The sequence below is a fragment of the Leopardus geoffroyi genome, chromosome A1, assembly GCF_018350155.1.
Source record: "Leopardus geoffroyi isolate Oge1 chromosome A1, O.geoffroyi_Oge1_pat1.0, whole genome shotgun sequence".
NCBI classification, from domain to species: Eukaryota; Metazoa; Chordata; class Mammalia; order Carnivora; family Felidae; genus Leopardus; species Leopardus geoffroyi.
The window spans coordinates 79,043,277-79,062,890 of NC_059326.1; the positions used below are offsets into that span (position 1 = coordinate 79,043,277).

At 42.2% G+C, this 19,614-nt stretch overlaps 1 protein-coding gene across 3 annotated transcripts in view; it reads left to right on the top strand.

The window, feature by feature from the left end:
- Window positions 1–19,614, top strand: part of MYO16 (myosin XVI) — a 607,799-nt gene that overhangs the window by 452,734 nt on the left and 135,451 nt on the right. For all 3 annotated transcript variants that reach the window (XM_045481946.1, XM_045481930.1, XM_045481937.1), the window contains exons 24-27: window positions 6,337–6,412; window positions 11,495–11,670; window positions 14,340–14,420; window positions 14,664–14,869. In XM_045481946.1, coding sequence (XP_045337902.1) covers window positions 6,337–6,412; window positions 11,495–11,670; window positions 14,340–14,420; window positions 14,664–14,869 — 539 coding nt within the window. The remainder of the gene's footprint in view (window positions 1–6,336; window positions 6,413–11,494; window positions 11,671–14,339; window positions 14,421–14,663; window positions 14,870–19,614) is intronic.

The following is a 19,614-nucleotide window of genomic DNA, read 5'->3' on the forward strand; positions in this document are numbered from 1 at the left end:
GATCTTGTTGGATGAGGTGAACGTCTTCCTGTAGACGGTGAGGATTGATTGGAGATCTCATCGGGTGAGATGGATGTCTTCCTGCAGATGGTGAATACCGATTGGTGGTCTTGTTGGGCGAGGTGGACATCTTCCTGTAGACGGTGAGGATTGATCAGAGATACTGTTGGATGACATGGACGTCTTCCTGCAGATGGTGAGGATTGATTAGGATCCGATGTGAGTGATCATTGTTCTTATATTCCATTTGTTCTCAAAATTAACTTCACATTCTTGCGTCCATTTAGGACAAAAGTAAAGTAAATGTGTGTTGTTTTAGTCTCGATTATATAGTTTTCATTGTGACCACCTTGTTTTCTTTGATTTTTTTTAAAGCAAAAACAAACACAGCCATTTAGTTACATTTGTTAAAATACAGTTTCCTTGTAGGGCATGCAATTCTGAGGTGGCTAGGCGTAGGTCAGATGTTAGTATTGTGCTAAGTTTCTGAATTTGTGTTATCCCCCCACCTCCCTCCTGGAGGGGGATGTCAGAGGAGGCCTTGTCGGGGGCCGGGACTTTCGCCACCACTCAGAGCTAACCTGGCCACAGCTCCCCTCTCCCAAACCCCCTCGGTGGAACCCACGTAGGAAGCAGTGAAGGGGCATGCCAGCCCTTCCCACCTGCTCACCCTGAAGCCAGGGAGGGAGGACGAGGGGCACAGGAGACCAGAGCACCTTTCTGCCCAGCAGTGACAAGAGTGCCCTCCTCTTCTTTGTCAGAGGTAGTTGAATGGGGAGCCTGACTTCTCCCACGTGGCAGCAACAAGGCTGTTGAGTGGCATGAGAGGAAGCCAGCTGAAACAGAAGTTTAAGCTAAAGACTTTGATGCCCTGCTCTGGACACGTGCCCAGACATCTACGTAGGATCTCCGCAAGGACAGAGAAGAACTCAGCAGCACAGTGAGCCAACAGGCTCTACTCGTTTACAGAACATTTACAACGACGAGAGCAGCATATGCCTACTTTTTAAGTTCCAACAGAACACGTATCAAGAAAGACCACACGCAGGGTCATAAATAAAAAATAAAGAAGTTCAGAAAGAATGGAATTATATAGAGTGGGCTTACCTCCCACTATGGAACCAAACTAAAAAACCAATACCAGAAAGATGCACGAGAATTTCCAAATACTTGGAAGCCAAACAGTACCCTTCTGTATAATCCATGGACCAAAAAGGAAGTCTCCAGGTAATGGAAAAAAATGTGCTGAACTGAATGAAAATGAAAATATGGACTACGTACTGACTGTGTGAGACACGGCAGGAACATTGCCGAGAGGAAAATTTATATCACTAAATGCGCATGTGAGGGAAGAGGAAAGTCTTAGTGATCTAAGCTCCTACCTCAGGAACCTGGAGAAGTGAGAGCAAAGTAAACCCAAAGCAAGTAAAGAGAAGGGAGTAACAAGACCAGGGATCAATGAAATTGAAACAAGTTAAAGGAAATCAATGAAACAAAGAGCTGGTTGTTTGAAGATAACCAAAATAATGGCAAGCCTGTAGAAAGAATGACAAAGAAAAAGGAGAAAAGACACAAGGTGCAATGTATCAGAAATGTCACCACACACCCTGCAGACATCAGAAAGATCAGAAGGGATATGACACCCAACTGTCACAAACGACGTAGATAAAATGCACCAATTTCTCAAAAAACACAAACCACCTCAGTTGACCCAGTGCAAGAGATCACTGAATGTCCCCATAAGCATCAAGGAAATGAATTTGTAATTTAAATCTTCCCCAAAGGAAAGTTCAAATCCCTGGTGGTTTCACAGGAGAATTCTACCAAACGTTTAAAGGAAAATTAACAGTAACTACATAATCTTATCTAGAAAATAGAAGAGAGAGCACTTCTAAGTTCATCTTATGAAGCTAGTAGTGCCCAGTACTAAACCCAGACAAAGACAGTACACACAACCACACCCACACCCACACAGACACAGGAAACTGAAGACCAGTATCCCTCATGAACACATATGCAAAAAGACTATTATTATTAACAACTGCAATGTAACAATGTATGAAAAGAATGATCCACTGTGAATAATTTGTTTCTTTTTCTGGAGATGCAAAGCTGGTCTGATATTTGAAATCGGTCATGATAACCCACCATGTTAATAGGCTAAACGAGAGAAGAGTCACATGATATCAATTTGATGCAGAAAAAGCATTTGGCAATTCAGCATTCATTCATGATAAAAACACTCAGAAAATAGGCATAGAGGACACACAACCTCAATTTGATAAAGAGCATCTACGAATGTCCTACAGTTAACATAGTATTTGATGGTGAAAAGCTGAGTGTTTTGCTCACAAGATCAGAAAGAAGGGAGGGACGCCCGTTCTCACCACTGTTATTAAACACAATGCTGGAAGTCCTAGCAAGTGCAGTAAGGCAAGAAATGAAAGAAAAGGCAGATATATTGGAAAGGAAGAAATAACTCTGTCCCTCTTTATAGATGATGTGATTGTGTATGAAATCCCAAGGAATCTACTAAAAAAGGAAAAAAGCCTCATAGAACCGATAAGTGAGTTCAGCAAGGTCACAGGATACAACATAAACACAAAATAATCAATTGTACTTTTATATTCTAATAAAGAGCACTGAAATTAAAAATACAATAACAGTTACAATCGCTCATTAAAAAATGTGAAGAGGTATAAATCTAACAAAGCATGCAGACAATATGTTTGCTGAAACCCACAAAACACTGATGAAAGAACCCAGAGAGCTGCATAGAAGGAGGCGCATCATGTTCACGGCTTAGAAGACAGTATGGGCAGTAGTCTTACATAGTAACATACATAGTATGTAAGTTACATAGTAACTTACATAGTAGTCAACATAGTAACCCTTCTCCCGAAATCGCAACCCAGGTTTAATGCAATGCCGATCAAAATCATAGCAAAAATTTGTCGAGGCATAGAGATAGAGATAGGCAGTGTTATTCTGAAGTTTATATGGAATGGTGACTAAATTAGAGTAGGTTACACAATTTTTATAAAGAATAATTGGGGAAGAATTCATCCATTTAATTTAGTGTCTTATTATAAAACTTCAGTAATCAAGACAGTGGTGGGGGGATTGACACACAGATCAATGAAACAGAGTAAAGGGCCCAGAAGCAGACTCCTACCAACATGTTCAACAGATTTGTGGGAGGTAAGTGTGCCATAAATGGGCAGCACGTGGGATCTGTGCGCTGAGGTAAATGTCCTGCATTAATGTCATTGCATTAATGCCACTACCCTGGTTGTGATAGTTCTGCAAGATGTCACCATTGGAGGAAACTGGGTGAGAGGTCTACAGGATCTGTCTGTTTTATTTCTTAACAACCGCATGGGGATCTGCAAGTATCTCAAAATTAAAAGCTTAAGTCAGAAATATTTTAAGCTGTTGGTAGCAGGTTATATATGGACGTGATAAATGGGCACGAGTGGGTATCATTTATTTAGATTTTCAGATTGCCTTTGACAAAGCCAATACTAAATGTCACTGACGTAAAGAAATTGTCATGGTTAAGAGACCAAATTTGGAATCTGGTTGTATTTTATTGTTGAGATTAAAAAAAAAAAAATTAAGCCCTCACCTATGTGTTTGTTGGGTGTGTATACTTCTTGGATCCATCCACTGAAAACTAGAAACACTGAGTCCCCCCAGTAACGTGCTGCTAATCACCTCCAGGGTTCAGGAGGGAGTCTCATTTGATTTTCTCCTCAAGTACGCAAGGGCTTCTTGAGGAAGTATTTCGTTCCAGATTTGGGACCCAGAAAAAAATATTGTTTAGAACGATGCGTTAACACTTCAGTAATGCCAATTTTACGTCACGTGTTCTCAGTCATTTGCATTATTATATTGTGATGATAAAGGAATATGCTGTTGTGGGAAGTGTCTAATACTTGTGTTGAGCTGTACACGGAAACCCTGTCCATATGGTGGTCAACCAACCCTAGTCAGGCACTCTCAGATTTGGAATGCCCTTCAGAGTATTATTTCATACACGAAGAAAGACCCTGAGAGTGGCATCGTCACAAAATAGCACAAAGTAATTCAAGATTTGCTAATGTTACACAAAGTATGAAGTTGTGCTAAACCCCACGCTTCCTACGAGCATCACACTGCCCTCGCTGAGCATTTATTTGTACTTGGATGTGTGTACTAGATGTTGTTTTCCAGGGAACTTGACCAACTGGAGTCTCCCAACTGAGAAGTTTTGAACTTTAGTTTTAACAGGAGGCCTTTAGCTTTTTCTCCATGTATCCACGTCCTGGGGCCATTTGTGAAAACTTTCCAGAGCACATGATCTTGTGAAAATGAAAGACTCAACAGCACAATCTTGAATGAAATGAACAGCACAGTTGGTCATAATATAACACAACCTTTTTGTTCATTTCACCAAATATTTATTAAATGTGCCCCATGCTGGATCGTAGGGTAGTTCTATTTTTAACTTAAACATTTTTTTAATATTTATTTTTGAGAGAGACAGAGACAGAGAGACAGAGCATGAGTGGGGCAGGGGCAGAGAGAGACACAGAATCTGAAGCAGGCTCCAGGCTCTGAGCTGTCAGCACAGAGCCTGATGTGGGGCTTGAACTCATGAACCATGAGATCATGACCTGAACTTAATCAACTGAGCCACCCAGGCACCCTTATCTTTAACTTTTGGAGGAGCTTCCATACCGTTTTCCAGAGTGGCTGCACCAGCTTGCATTCCCACCAACAATGCAAAAAAGATCCTCTTTCTCTGTATCCTCGCCAACATCTGTTGTTGCCTGAGTTGTTAATTTTAGCCATTCTCACAGGTGTGAGGTGGTATCTTATCATAGTTTTGATTTGTATTTCCCTGATGGTCCGTGATGTTGAGCATCTTTTCACGTGTCTGTTGGCCATCTGGATGTCTTCTTTGGAAAAATGTCTATTCATGTCTTCTGCCCATTTCTTAACTGGATTGTTTATTATTTGGATGTTGAGTTTGAAAAATTATTTATAGATTTTGGATACTAACCCCTTATCAGATATGTCATTTGAAAATATCTTCTCAAATCTTGCCATTTGCAATGACATGGATGGAGCTAGAGTGTATTATGCTAAGTGAAATAGATCAGGCAGAGAAAGACAAATATCCTATGATTTCACTCATATGTGGAATTTAAGAAACAAAACAGATGAACGTAGGGGGAGGAAGAGAAAAAAAAGGGAGGCAAACCATAAGAAACTATTAACTGTAGAGAACAAACCGAGGGTTGCTGGAGGGAAGGTGGGTGGGGGATGGGCTAGATAGGGGATGGGCACCGAGGAGGGCACCTGTTGGGTGAGCACTGGGTGTCGTATGGAAGTGATGAATCACTGATGAATTGATGAATCACTTCTACTCCGGAAACCGATACTACACTGTATGTTAACTAACGTGAATTTCAATAAAAACTTGAAACAAAAACAAATGAATAAATGTGCCCAATGGACAGGGCATTTGCTAAGTATGGGGGGCAGATAGAGCTGAACAGTCTGTAGTAACTACCCTCAAGGTACGGCAGGAATTTTACTGCAGGATGTAGAAATGGCCATTACAAAACAAGGCCAGAACAGGAGCAAAAACAGCAAGGAATGTTGTTAGAGAAAATCAGGTAGTCGTGTGTGTGTGTGTGTGTGTGTGTGTGTGTGTGTGGGCGGGGGGGAGGGTCTGTGTTTATATGTTTAATTCAGAATCATTACATTTTCTTCATTTTTTTAAGAGACTTTATTTTTGAATAATGTCTACATCCAACATGGGGCTCGAACTCACAATCCAGAGATCTAGAGTCTTGTGCTCTACTGACCTGGCCAGCCAGGTGCCCCATGTTTTCTTGATTTTAAAGACTTCAGATTAAGTGTTTAAATGATCCAAAATGACCTTTTCAATAAAGAGACCATTGAATTTATCAAACCGAAACCACTCCTCCTTCCCCAGGCATGGCGGAGTCCTCCTTTCTGGTTTAGTGAGTTTTCTGAGTAGGGTAGGGTCCTCGAGAATAAAGGGGGCCTGCATGAATGGGGGCCACCACCATGTTCTCTTGAACTCGCAGTCAGAAGGGGGAGTTGGAAAATTAGAGCAGGAGGGGTGTCCCTTTTCTCATGTGCAGAAAGACGGCACCTGAATGGGAGCTTTGAACTTGTGCGTAACGTGAACTTGAAGACCTGACACGCCTCTCTAATGAATAATTGAAAACATCCTCTGAGTCAAATTATTCTTTAAAGGAAATTATTTTGGTGGCCATATTTAAACATTAGTAACTATGCCATTTTCTTTTATTATAGGTAACGTACGAAATTGTCGGAGCAATTGAAAAAAATAACGACTCCCTTTCACAGAATCTTCTATTTGTAATGAAAAGTAAGTTTTCCCCCTATGGTTAAAATGCCACACATTCTTTATTTCTCCGTCTCTCCGTCTCTGAACATTGTCCTTGGTAATATGCCACCAGCTACAGAATAATTGAAATATCTCTTACATCCTAAAGCCCAGAATATTAAAGAATGGATCTTGCCACACTGGACATTGGCTACAATTTAATTTGGAGTCTAGTAGAAACCATAATTTAACGAAGCTTTTAGCAGATAGAAATATAAAATACCTTTACCACTCTAGCGATATGAATATAAAAAAGCTCTTTTGTGACGACTAATGAAGACGAATACAGCTTCCAAAATTATTTAGGCCACAGCAGGGTGAATTCCATTACTTAAGATGACTCTGGAGCACACCTAAGGGTGGTATTTTATTCTTACGTACTTTCAGTTATAAAGAATTAAAGCCCACGGAGCAGAGGGAGTGTACAAATTTATATACACACACATACGTGCGTGGATGCATGTATCAATGCAAATTTATAGGCCCCATCTACTCAGTGAATCTTAGCCCTTTAGGCACATGTATCTGTTTCTATACAACATGTAAGTTACTATATGGCATTTACATGTGGTGCGTTTGTGTGTACCAGTATGTATCTTCTGCTTCCTCTAGCAATTCTTTTCTTATTAGCAGTTCTGCAGGGCTTCTCATTTTCCAAACAACCTGTTCAGTGGATCAAAATATATCATCTTTTGTGCTGCAAGTTGCTGTAAATGAACGGAGTCCCTGATAGCGATAGACCTTCATGAGATAGTTAAGTGCCTCCGAGCTGGAAACAAGACATCCGTGTCACCGCTGGTTTGAGGCACATACTTACCTCCAATCAAGCAGAGCAGATGCACAATGTAGTTTTTCACAGGGAATTACTCTGCTTGTCTCTCAGACCTTTGCTTACCGAGTTCTCCTGAAACGGAGACCAGTGGGGAAGGCGTGAGATTGGAAGAGTATCATGTAGAAAGAAAGAATTGAAATAGGTGACCCTACTAATTATCATTGCAAATATATTCCTTCTAGTTTTTAATGATGTCAACTTCCATTTGGAGTCATATAAATAAATGACCTTTCAAGTCATATATTTTTGAAGATCTAATCTATAGCGTGTTTTTTGAAGTTGGTGCCGTGCCTTCCTTATTTTTGTATTTCAGGCAATAGAATATATATTTTGAAAGAGAATGTGGCGGTTAGTGATATCAAATTATTTTTATTTTTTTGAACATTTATTTATTATTGAGAGACAGACACTGAGCATGAGCAGGGAAGGGGCAGAGAGAGGGGGAGACACAAGAATGCGAAGCAGGCTTCAGGCTCTGAGCGATCAGCACAGCCCCACAGGGGGCTCAAACTCACAAACTGTGAGATCATGACCTGAGCTGAAGTCGGAGGCTCGACTGACTGAGCCACCCAGGCGCCCCTGGCGGTTAGTGATATTGTGATTATCTGCTTATCTTAACACCGTCCCTGTATTTTGAAGTCATTCTTTTGTGTACACTTGCTCATAAGCTCCAAGAAAAAGGAAGTGAGTCTTGTTTTATTCCAAATGCCTTCAGCTGCAGGTACATCTGAACAAGAGGATGAAATTTACAGTGTCTTGTTATAGGTAAATGGGAGATGTTTTCTATAAAGGACAAGAGAATAAACACTTTAGGCTTTGCAAGCTGTAGGTCTCTGTTGCAACTACTCAACTCTGCTGTTATAATGAGGGAGCAGGTGTAGACAGCACAATTGGACAGGTCTGCGTTCCAGTAAAACTTTGTTTACAGAAACAGGCCACGAGCCAGATTTGACCCACAGGCCATGATTGCTCACCTATTCTATCGTGTAAACAAAAGAGGCATGGTTATGATAGTATTTTATTAATCTGTAAAATGTTTTGATGTCGTAAATAATTGTTAAAAGCAAGTGTAATTTATAGATACTGTTTTTTTTTTTTTTTTATTTTCGAGTACCTTGCAAGGTACTTTGTAGTATCTAATTCAGTCTTCATATTATCAAAAAGCTCGCACATGGGGAAGGTGGTAGGGTCTGTTACGGGATCTGAACAAACATACCTTTGTTTGTGTGATACCTGGTCAACAGCTATTGTGTCTTTTACCTCTGAGCGTCTCCACAAACCTGCTCATAAACGGCACACCAAAGTTAGCTTATCCCGATTTGCTGGCAGGAAGACACTCGATGTGATAATGTCTGTAGACCCCTGCAGGGGATGCTTCCCAGTCCAACGTAAACTGGTGATGTTGAAACGATTTCAAGTTTAAAATTACAAAATTAGTACCAAGAACACCGAAATGCCCTTCCCCAGATTTACTTTCCTCTCTTCATTTCTCTTCCTCTATCTTCTCCCATCTTCCCACCCTGTCTTCTACTCCCCTGTCCCTTCCCTCTGTGTGCCTGTGCATGTGTGTGTGCGTGTGTGTGTGCGTGTGCATGTACATGTATTTTCTGAACCATTTGAGAGTAAGCCACAGGCATCTTTCTGCCGACACACCTTGATATGCATCCTGAGATCAAGGACGGTATCTTACAAAACATCAGTACTATCAGAGTTCTGAACCTTGACACGATCCTAATGTCTAACCCCCAGTTCCTCTCTCTGTGTCGCTTACCCCCACCATGTCTTTCATAATGATTTCCCCCCAGTTCAAGGCCAGTCACTGCACTGAGTGCCATTTCCCTCCTGTCTTCTTTCATCGGGGACATTTTCTCTGCTTTTCTTCTTCTTTCGTGACTAACATTTAAAACCTAAAGGCCAGTTATTTTGAAGGCTGTCCCTCAATCTGGATTTATTTGCAGTTTCCTCACGTGGGTGTCAGCCCATCCCTGCTCGGTGGGAACCCCACAGAGGTGCTGGCGGGTCCTCAGCCCCTCCTGTTTGGAGAACACAGTGACAGTCTGAGACCCTACTGGTGGCACGGCCTTGTTAAGGGGGCATCCTTCCGGCTTCCGTAATTGAAAGCTGCTGTTTTACCCTGTAGTTGATAAGTAGCTTGTGAGGGAGGTGAGGCAAGGAAATATTGTCAGACCGTCATCCGCTGGCTGGGGTGCAAGAATGATTCTTGCCTAAATCCATGATGCCTCTTATGGTCGCGCTATTGTGATTTTCTGCTCCCCCCACCGATTTTCCCATCAATAGTCACATTCAACTGTACGATCTCCCCTGTCATTCATTGATGAATTAGACTGCTATCAGTATGGACTCATGGATTCTTTTTCATTCAATGAATCACAGTCTATGACTATCTTTATTTTGATGCTAAAATTGCTCAAGACATGGCCAGTGAGAATCCCCTCAAGCCAGCCCCTACGTTCTTTTTCAGGTTCTCATGATCTTTATTAGCACTGTCTTATAGTCCTGCCTTCCAAGATGTTCTGGGATCATCTTCTACGCCTCAGAATCAGCTGTGTGCCTGACACACTTAGGTTTATCATAGAGAAGAATGGTATTAAGGAACACTGAGGGCTGGGGGCTTGTGAGCTCATTGCTACTGGATTGTCCTTGCTTTTAGGCCCCTTCTGAACTAGACAATTAAAGATATACAGGTAACAGACAGAGATGCAGCCCTATATTAACAATCATGAGTTTTGGGGTGCCTGGGTGACTCAGTCAGTTGAGCGTCCGACTTTGGCTCAAGTCATGATCTCACGGCTGGTGAGTTCGAGCCCCGCATCGGGCCCTGTGCTGACAGCTCAGAGCCTGGAGCCTGCTTCGGATTCTGTGTCTCCCTCTCTCTCTCCCCCTAACGCACTCACATTCTGTCTCTGTCTCTCTCAAAAATAAATAAACATTTAAAAAAATTTTTTTAACAATCGTGAATTTATCCTGAGAGCTCTAATTTTCATCCAGTACCACAGAGCCCCTTTTTGCTTCCTGCATTCCATAATTGTTTCTCCCTCCTCTCTGACACTTCTCCCTGGTTCCCTGTTTGTTTATTGATGTAGTGACTTTCCTTTGTACGAATTGCCACTAAGTATGTTAGCCTGAGCAAGCAGAATAATCTGGTTGTGGAAAAGTTAGGAACACTGCTTTGCCACTGACCACTGCTCACTAGCTGATAGGTAAGCAGGATCCCAAATGATATGCACATTACTTCACCCTTTAATCCTGTATAATCCTCAAGGTGGGTATGTGATGGTCACTTTGTAGAAAAGGAAACTGAAGCGTGAGGATTGTCTACATACAGACATAGGGGACATGAGAAACGTGCCTTCTAGATTTCCAATCGCGGCATACAGTTTTCACTGTGCTATTCCAATTTGTAGCCAAAATGTATTAGAATTTGTATAACGTAACATCTGAAATATATCAGCTTTTTACATGTGTAGCTTAACTGGATCAGAAAAAAGAGGGCATTTCTTTCCCCTGACACCTGGTACAACCAAATGAGACAGGGTCTCCCACAGGTGTTTAAATACCACCCGGAGACAGGTTACATCCAAGGAAGTGTATTTCTGGGGATGGGGAGCGGCTGGCCGAAGCCACAGGTCTTCAGGACTTGGCCAAGGGCACCGAAGGCCTAGAGACCCTAGAAGGTGAGGTGTGGCTCCCACGGCTACGAGAGCAGCGAGTGTCACTCAGTTAGAGAACCAAGGGCCAGGTGCTCAAGTACAGGACAGGAGACCCGGGTTCAAGACTCCTGGCCAAGGGCAAGAGGAAGATCAGAATTCATCAAGTGTTACGATGAACGGTGGGGAAAACAAAATAGGGGCAAAGGGGAAGACAGACGCCCTCAGTGACATCTTGCACTCGGAAAGTTGTAGTGGCAGCAGCACTGGGGTGTTTACTGCTCATGTAAATGCTGATTTGGGGGCTCCTGGGGGGGCTCAGTCGGTTGGGCGTCCGGCTTCGGCTCAGGTCATGATCTCACAGTCCGTGAGTTTGAGCCTCACGTGGGGCTCCGTGCTGACAGCTCAGAGCCTGGAGCCTGCTTTGGATTCTGTGTCTCCCTCTCTCTGCGCCCCTCCCCCACTCACGCTCTGTCTCTCTCTGTCTCAAAAACAAACGTTAACAATTTTTTTTTAAATACTGATTTTAATGCCACTCATGATATGCTTTTATTTATTTCCTAGCCAGTGAAAATGTCGTGATCAATCACTTGTTCCAGTCGAAACTGTCACAGACAGGATCCCTCGTATCTTCCTATCCTTCTTTTAAGTTCAGAGGACATAAATGTGCCCTGCTCAGTAAGAAGATGACGGCTTCTTCAGTTATTGGAGAAAACAGGAATTATCTAGAACTTAGTAAGGTAGGAGTGTCTATGATTCTTGTTTGGTTGTTTTGAAGTTTGCTCAGTACGTTTACTTCTTTTTTTTTTTTTTAATCAGTCTTGAAAAGTGATGGAAATAAATCATTTGATTTTTTTTTTTAATTTTTTTTTTCAACGTTTATTTATTTTTGGGACAGAGAGAGACAGAGCATGAACGGGGGAGGGGCAGAGAGAGAGGGAGACACAGAATCGGAAACAGGCTCCAGGCTCTGAGCCATCAGCCCAGAGCCCGACGCGGGGCTCGAACTCACGGACCGCGAGATCGTGACCTGGCTGAAGTCGGATGCTTAACCGACTGTGCCACCCAGGCGCCCTAAATCATTTGATTTTTTAAATGAAAGACAGGTTGCCTGCCTGACATAGAACCAGCAGACAGAGGAAACATGATGGGAGAGTCCAGCAGAGGGAAAGTTCGATAGCAAGTAGAGCGTTAGTAATTTTATTGGTTGTCTCTGCAACATCCTGTTTATGCCTCGTCTCTGTGACTGTCCCTCTGATGAATGGGGAGTGACTGCAGCAACGTTAGCCTTCCGGGGAAGAAACTTAGCTACCTTATTCTGTTGACATTAATCACTGCTGAGGCTTCAGGTCTCCAAACAGTACATTGTGGTTTCTCTTACAGACCTTGTGTATTTCTCAGGTGCTGGAATATTTGTAGACTTTGTAGATTTCAAACGTACTTTCTTATCATCCTCACTTCCAGTGTGGACTTGCCCTCCACACGTGCAGTTACACTCACAACATAAAGGTTCTGACTGTTTGTACCATGGAAATAAAAATTCAGCAGAGGTGTTTCAAACGGATAGGAAACAGGTAGGAAATGTGGCAACTTTAAGGACTCAGTGCCTGACGGTAGCCTGGTTTGTTTTGCTTGTCTCCATCAAAACTGCAGAGAGGGGAAATCTGTTTTGGGAAGCTGTCCAGGACAATCGGTTTTAGAAATTCAGTTGTTGTAGGTTGTTAGAATGCACTTAACTTACCAATTAAAATGAAAGCATAATTAGAATCAGCTCTATTTTAGAAGATTGGCAAGATGTATATAACATATTAGAAATGTGTGTGTGTGTGTGTGTGTGTGTGTGTGTGTGTGTGTTTAGCCAGTGGACCCTACAATTAGAGATCCTCCGATATAGTCATTTCTGCCCTGTGTGATCACAGGAATTCAATCTCACTGCATACAAAATGGCATTTTTTACATAAAAAAGACAAAGGGTTACTCTTTGTGAGGAAGATCTCTACTCCTGAGGATTTCACTGAACCTTCTGGCCCTTCCTTCCTCAATCATGCTGGAAATCGAGAGCAAGAAATCACCACCCACCTCTACACTGTAATTTTTAACCTTAATTATTAAACATTACCAGGCATAGATGCCATTAGTCTTTTCCCTAAAGGACTGCAAAACGAAGATAATTCACAGTGGTTCCTCCACCCAGAAAGGGAAATTGAGCGTTCAGTTTCAAGGGATGGAGATTTATTTATTACGATTCTTCCTTAAGTGTTCCATTCCTCACTTCCCTTCATATTGGCTGCATCTCTGTATGGCCAGCCCTGTGACTGGCAGTGTAGGGCTCTACCACTGTTTAACTGAGCATCACACTTGGCTTTGTGTTTGGAGAAAACCGGTTGATTTTGGACCAATTGCTTCCTTTTACATTCCCTTGTCAGTTACAATGGGTCATTCCAGCCTGACAGTTCATGTCAACATGAGGAAATCAGCTGCTGTCATGGTAGCAATAGCACCACATTGACAAGAGTCTTTTATCAGTCTCTCTTCTCCTACCAAGACCTCTTTATTGTAACATAAATGATTTGGGATCTATAGATACGTTGGTCTGAGTCTGCGTGATTTTGTGAAATGCAAATGGTACATTAGTGGCTGCGGTTCCTTTTAACCCCTGGTGGAGTTTAATTAATTACCTTCTGCCCTTTATTTCTTTACCCACTGGCTCCATTTCCACTGACTTCTTTTATCTCCATTATCATTTAATCTTTGCTACATATGATTTTTTTTTCTTTTAAGAGCCGTATATAATTACTCATCCAGGAAAACACAAATTGTTGCCATTTTTCAGACAGATAATTTACTAACTCCTTTTAGTAGTTAAAAAAAAAAAGAGGAGGAATGGGAAGAAATTGATTGTGGTTAAACTTAAGGGAATAAACCAGCGCTTGTTAGAACATCAAACCTTTATAGCATAAAATAGTATCCTTTGGCCTGGTGGTAAGCCTGCTGCTTCGTGATAAACACGCATAGTGATGATACACCCAGGGCTCCCAGGTGCTCGGACTGTGCTACCCAGCAAGGCAGGGTCGATGTTTACTCTCAAAATTAAAATAGATACAGGACGGCAACTTCTGTGTACTTGAAAGGCTGGCAGGAATGGTGTTCTTTTACGTGCAGTTTCAATTTCCCCAATTCATAGTACCGTCGCAGAAAAATCATTTGGTACTGATTTTTACAGTCTGAGTGAATTTACGTGGATGGGAGGGTAAATTTTTTCTTGTAAATGCAATTTAGTAAAATACTACTAAGATCGCTCCCTATGTTGTACACCTGAAACTAATGTCAACTACAATTAAAAATCAGTCGATACATACTTACATAAATAAATCCGCTCACCCTTTCTTTCTTTTTATTTTCATTACAGTTATTAAAAAAGAAGGGAACTTCTTCGTTTCTTCAAAGACTAGAATGGGGAGGTCCAGTCACGATTGCATCACAACTCAGGGTTAGTGGACTTTTCGGTTTTCCAAAATTTAGATTTAGATATTGTCAACTGTAGAGGGTTTCTGCATCATTCCCCCCCCCCCTCGTTTTTGACCGCTTGGAAACCAGTAAGCACTCACACACGGACACACACAGCACAGAGAATTCAGACTAAATAAAAGAGTTGTGGGTTGAAGATAAACTCTTTACATTTTCAGGCAGTGTCTTCTTTGGAGAATCAGTTGTGTTTTGCTTCTCTCCTTAGAAATCTCTAGCAGATATTATCGGAAAACTTCAGAAGCGCACGCCCCACTTTGTTCATTGCATCAAGCCCAATAACTCAAGGCTGCCAGATACCTTTGATAATTTTTATGTATCTGCTCAACTACAATATATCGGAGTCCTGGACATGGTGAAGATTATCCGATATGGATACCCTGTTCGCCTTTCCTTCTCGGATTTCCTGTCAAGGTAAATTCTGCTCTTGAGACATTGTATGTACTGCTTAGCCCTGCATTCTGACCAGACTGTGGCAAGAATCTTCTGTTTTGTTCTCTTTTTCGGGCATTGATTTTACTGTTTATACAGTTGACTCTTTTTTTTTTAATTTTTTTTTTTTTATTTTTGAGAGACAGAGAGAGATAGAGTATGAGCAGAGGAGGGGCAGAAGGAGAGGGAGACACAGAATCTGACGCAGGCTCCAGGCTCTGAGCTGTCAGCACAGAGCCTGATGCAGGGCTCGAACTCACGGACCGTGAGATCATGACCTGAGCCGAAGTCAGACGCTTAACTGACTGAGCCACCCAGGCGCCCCGATATAAGTTGACTCTTTGAACAGTGGGGGATTGGGTTAGGAACGCCTCTACCCAAGCACTTGGAACCTCACATGTAACTTTTGATTCCTCCACAACCTACCTACTAACAGCCTACTGTTGACCAGAAGCCTTACTGATAACAGAAACAGTGGATTAACACATATTTTGTTAGTTATATGCATTATATAATATATTCTTACAATAAGGTAAGGTAGCAAAGAGAAAATGTTATTGAGAAAAACCATAAGGAAGGGAAAACACATTTACATTTCTGTACCGTATTTATCTAAAACAATCTGCATGTAAGTGGACTCACACAGGTCAAACCTGTCTTGTTCAAGGTTTAAGTATATTCTTCCAGCTTGAGTAAACAAAACACTCCGGGAAACAATGAAATACACTGACCAAGCTTTTGTAAAAGTTACTAAACTTTGATACCTTGGAAACCATTTTCATGGTTTCCACAAACCACAAACTTTAAATTAGGGGATTTCCTTGCCGTTAAAAATTTCTAAAATTGTTGTGTATAGTGTTTACCTAACAATTTTTACTTAAAAGAACATATATGTGTGATTATTTTCTCCTCTATGTCTATGAACAAAATAGTTTTTAGATCAGGGGTTGGCCAACTACACTCATGGCCCAAATCTAGCCCACCACCTATTTCTGTAAATAAAGTTTTATTGGAACACGGCCACTGGTGAAATAAGGACTATGTTTGTTTTTAGGCAGTTAAAAACAATAGAGAGAAAGAAAGAAAGAAAGAAAGAAAGAAAGAAAGAAAGAAAGAAAGAAAGAAAAAGAAAAGAAAAGAAAGGGAGAGAGAGAGAAAGAAATAAAGACAGGAAGGAAGGAAGGAAGGAAGGAAAGAAGGAAGGAAGGGAAATTGGTAATCCTGTATAAAAAAGGTGAAATTTTTAAATGACATTGGCATAAACTATTATCAATATTACAAGAATAAAATCTAGCATTTATGTTTTAAACCAACCATGCAACTAGTATGGAAAATCTATTTGACAAAACATTCATTTAAGAAAAGCGATGTAACACTTTGTTGTCCAGAATTTCCACTTGAGCCACCAGCGTGAGGAGGCTGCTGACTAAAATAAGCGGCTATTTGAATTGCCCTACCCCCCAGAGGAGGGTGGTGACCATGGCTGTGTGTGTGTGTGTGTGTGTGTGTGTAGACTATAGCATATAAGAGAATGATTGGAAAATGGTTTTTACCTCTGTTCTTTGTATTCTCCCAAGTATAGTTTGACATATAGACTCAACCAGGAGTTGAGTTTATCTCTATGAAAAGAACATAAAAGAATAGGAGATGAATATCTTTTAAAATTAAGTACAGGGGCGCCTGGGTGACTTAGCTGGTTGGGCGTCTGACTTTGGCTCAGGTCACAATCTCACAGTCTGTGAGTTTGAGCCCCGCGTCAGGCTCTATGCTGACAGCTCACAGCCTGGAATCTGCTTCAGATTCTGTGTCTCCCTCTCTCTCTGCTCGTCCCCTGCTCATGCTCTGTCTCTCTTTCTCAAAAATAAATAAAAACATTTAAAAAATTAAAATAAAATAAAGTACAGCATTTCACATGTCCCAGGGCTTCTAGGTAGGGACCATCTCATATTCAGTAACAGTTCCTGTGCATTACAAGTATCTAATCAGTGTTTTCAGAATGAAACTGGCATTGGGGCCCTGATCTGATAGGATTAGTGTCCTTATAAGAAGAGTCATCAGAGAGGATACTCTTGGTGGACACAGTAAGAAGGCGGCTTTCTGCAAGCCAAGAGGAGACCTCAGTAGAAACTAAGTTGGCTGACACCTTGATCTTGGACTTCCCAGACTCTAGAACTATGAGAAAATAAACTTTGTTTTTTGTTTTTGTTTTTGTTTTTGTTTTTTTTTTTTTGGTTAGCTGCCCAGTCTGTGGTATTTTGTGATGGCAGTCGAGGCTGGCTAGGATATCTGTGTTTGTAGAGTGTCCCTACGGTGTCTATATGTAGCAAACCTGGACAAGTTATGTTGGGAAGTTTTGGGTGCTTGTTCTTCTCATAAAATGCTCTTGTGTTAATGGAAGGAAATACGGTTTATGTGCACATAACCTGTGGTTTCAAAAACTCATCCTTTCTACCTTTTTGTACATTTACTCAGCAGCATTTAGTGGATATTCAAGATCCACTCAGGCTTTCTTTCCTTCAGAAAATGGTTCATAAAATCTCAGATTGGTTTGTGTCTCTTCTCTAAGCTTCAGGAAGGGCTCGTGTAATACACTTATTATATGCACCCTGGAAATAGCCCCTCATGTAGCCAATGTCAACCACTAGACCAGAGGCCAGCAAACTACAGCTCCTAGGCCAGATCGTGTCCCCTACTTTCATATGGCCTGAGAGCTAAAAGTGTCCTTTACATTTTAAATGGTTCCATGCATAGCCACATACTATCCTCAATCTTGTCTCTTGGCAAACAACAGCCTAAAACATTTACTCTCTGACCCTTTACAGAAAACACTTCAGTAGTGAGCCCTCACCGGGCCATAGGCTCCTTGGATGGGGCACCAGTGTCACTGCGTGCCTGGGATCTAGCAGAATGCCAGTCACCCTCTGTGAAACTGAACGGGAAAGATCTCGTGTGCTTTTCTGTCTCAGTGACTTTCCCTGATGTTGGTCTGGTTCTCTAGTTTGTGAGACTGTTCAGATGGCATTACAAAGGGCTCGCTCTCAGCACTCGATTCCGTAGAAGATAAAACCCCACGTCCGTGGCTTGCAACAGCAAAGGTTTATCTCTCGCTTGCCCTCCTCTGACTGTGATTTAGACGTAGCACACCTGAGCTCCGACCAGCTCTGACCGGGGGCTCCTTTTCATGATGGGCCCCAGGAAGAGCTGAGACATAGGACGTGCCCTTTCTGTGTCAGAGGAGGAAGAGAAAAGGTCTAAGTGGCTATTACAGCTTCTGTCCAGCTGTGGTTTTTGTCACTACCTTATATTCCTTGCTTTCAGTCAGTCCCTTGGCCAAAGCCAAGGTGGAGCAAGGAATACAGTGGAGAATTGTTCTGCTTATAGGAGGTACTATAAAACACACGACAAAGAGTAGGAATGTGTCTACTTTTTTTTTATTAAAAAATTTTTTTTAACATTTATTTATTTTTGAGAGACAACATGAGCAGGGGAGGGGCAGAGAGAGAGGGAGACACAGAATCTGAAGCAGGCTCCAGGCTCTGGAGCCTGACGTGGGGCTCGAACTCACAAGCCGTGCGATCATGACCTGAGCCGAAGTCGGACGCTTAACCGACTGAGCCACCCAGGTGCCCCGAATGTGTGCACTTCCTGCTCGGTTTATCTGTTGCGGTGTATCAGACCGCCCCAAAGCTTCGTGGCATAGAACGACAATTCATTATGTCTCCTGGTTCTGTGGGTTAACTGGGCTCAGTTGGGCAGTTCTTGCTAGGGGTCTTTCTAGAAGCTACTTCCAGGTAGAAAATGATCATGTTAGCCAGGCTGACAGCTTCTTCGCTCACATGTCTAGGGCCTCACTGCTTCTCCAGCAGAACCATTCAGACCTCTTAGTCAACAGCTCACACTTCCTGGGGCAAGAAAGGAAGCTTGAAGTCGTCCTAGCGGCGGGGACTGGAACTAGGGGCACATCCCTGCCCTTGCATTTTTTTGGTCAAACAGTTGCCAACCAACCCAGATCTTTCCCCCTGGGAGAAGCCATTGATAGTAGCCAGTGCCAGAACGACGCCCATATACTCTTAAAGGGAGAACGTGCAAGGACCCGGCTCCAGCTCAGGTCATGATCCCACCTGTCTGTGGGTTCAAACCCTGCGTCGAGTTCTGTGCTGACAGCTCAGAGCCTGGAGCCTGCTTCAGATTCTGTGTCTCCTTCTCCATCTCTCCCTCCCCAGCTCATGCCCCCCCCCCTCAGAAATAAACATTTAAAAATTAATTAAAAAGTTAAAAAAAAAGAATCTTTCATAGTTATGCCTGTGCGTATGAACTTCTATTATCTCCTCTCTCCCCAGTAAGTATATGTGAGTTCAGTGCGTTGAATAATATAATACCATCATTTTTATTTTCCAAATTCTAGAATCGAGAGAAGAATAATATGAGGCAATGCTAAGGAAATTGTTTTGAGGAGTCCTTAGAGCAATGGTACCTTGTACCTTCTCAGGTGCCCTGCCATCATTCTCCAGAGCTTTCTTTAATGCCCTGTGTGCTGGGGACATTGCAACTAACCCTGCTGCCCAGCAGAAATCCAGGCCCGTGCCAGACCTTAGTGGCATGAATCTCTGCTCTCCTCGGAGCACTAGCCTCTATGTTTTCATCTTCTTCCAGATACAGCAGGGAAATGTGTTGGAATCTAGCTCTGGATGCGGGGTGGCAAGCTTGAGGGCTGTAGCCCCTCATTC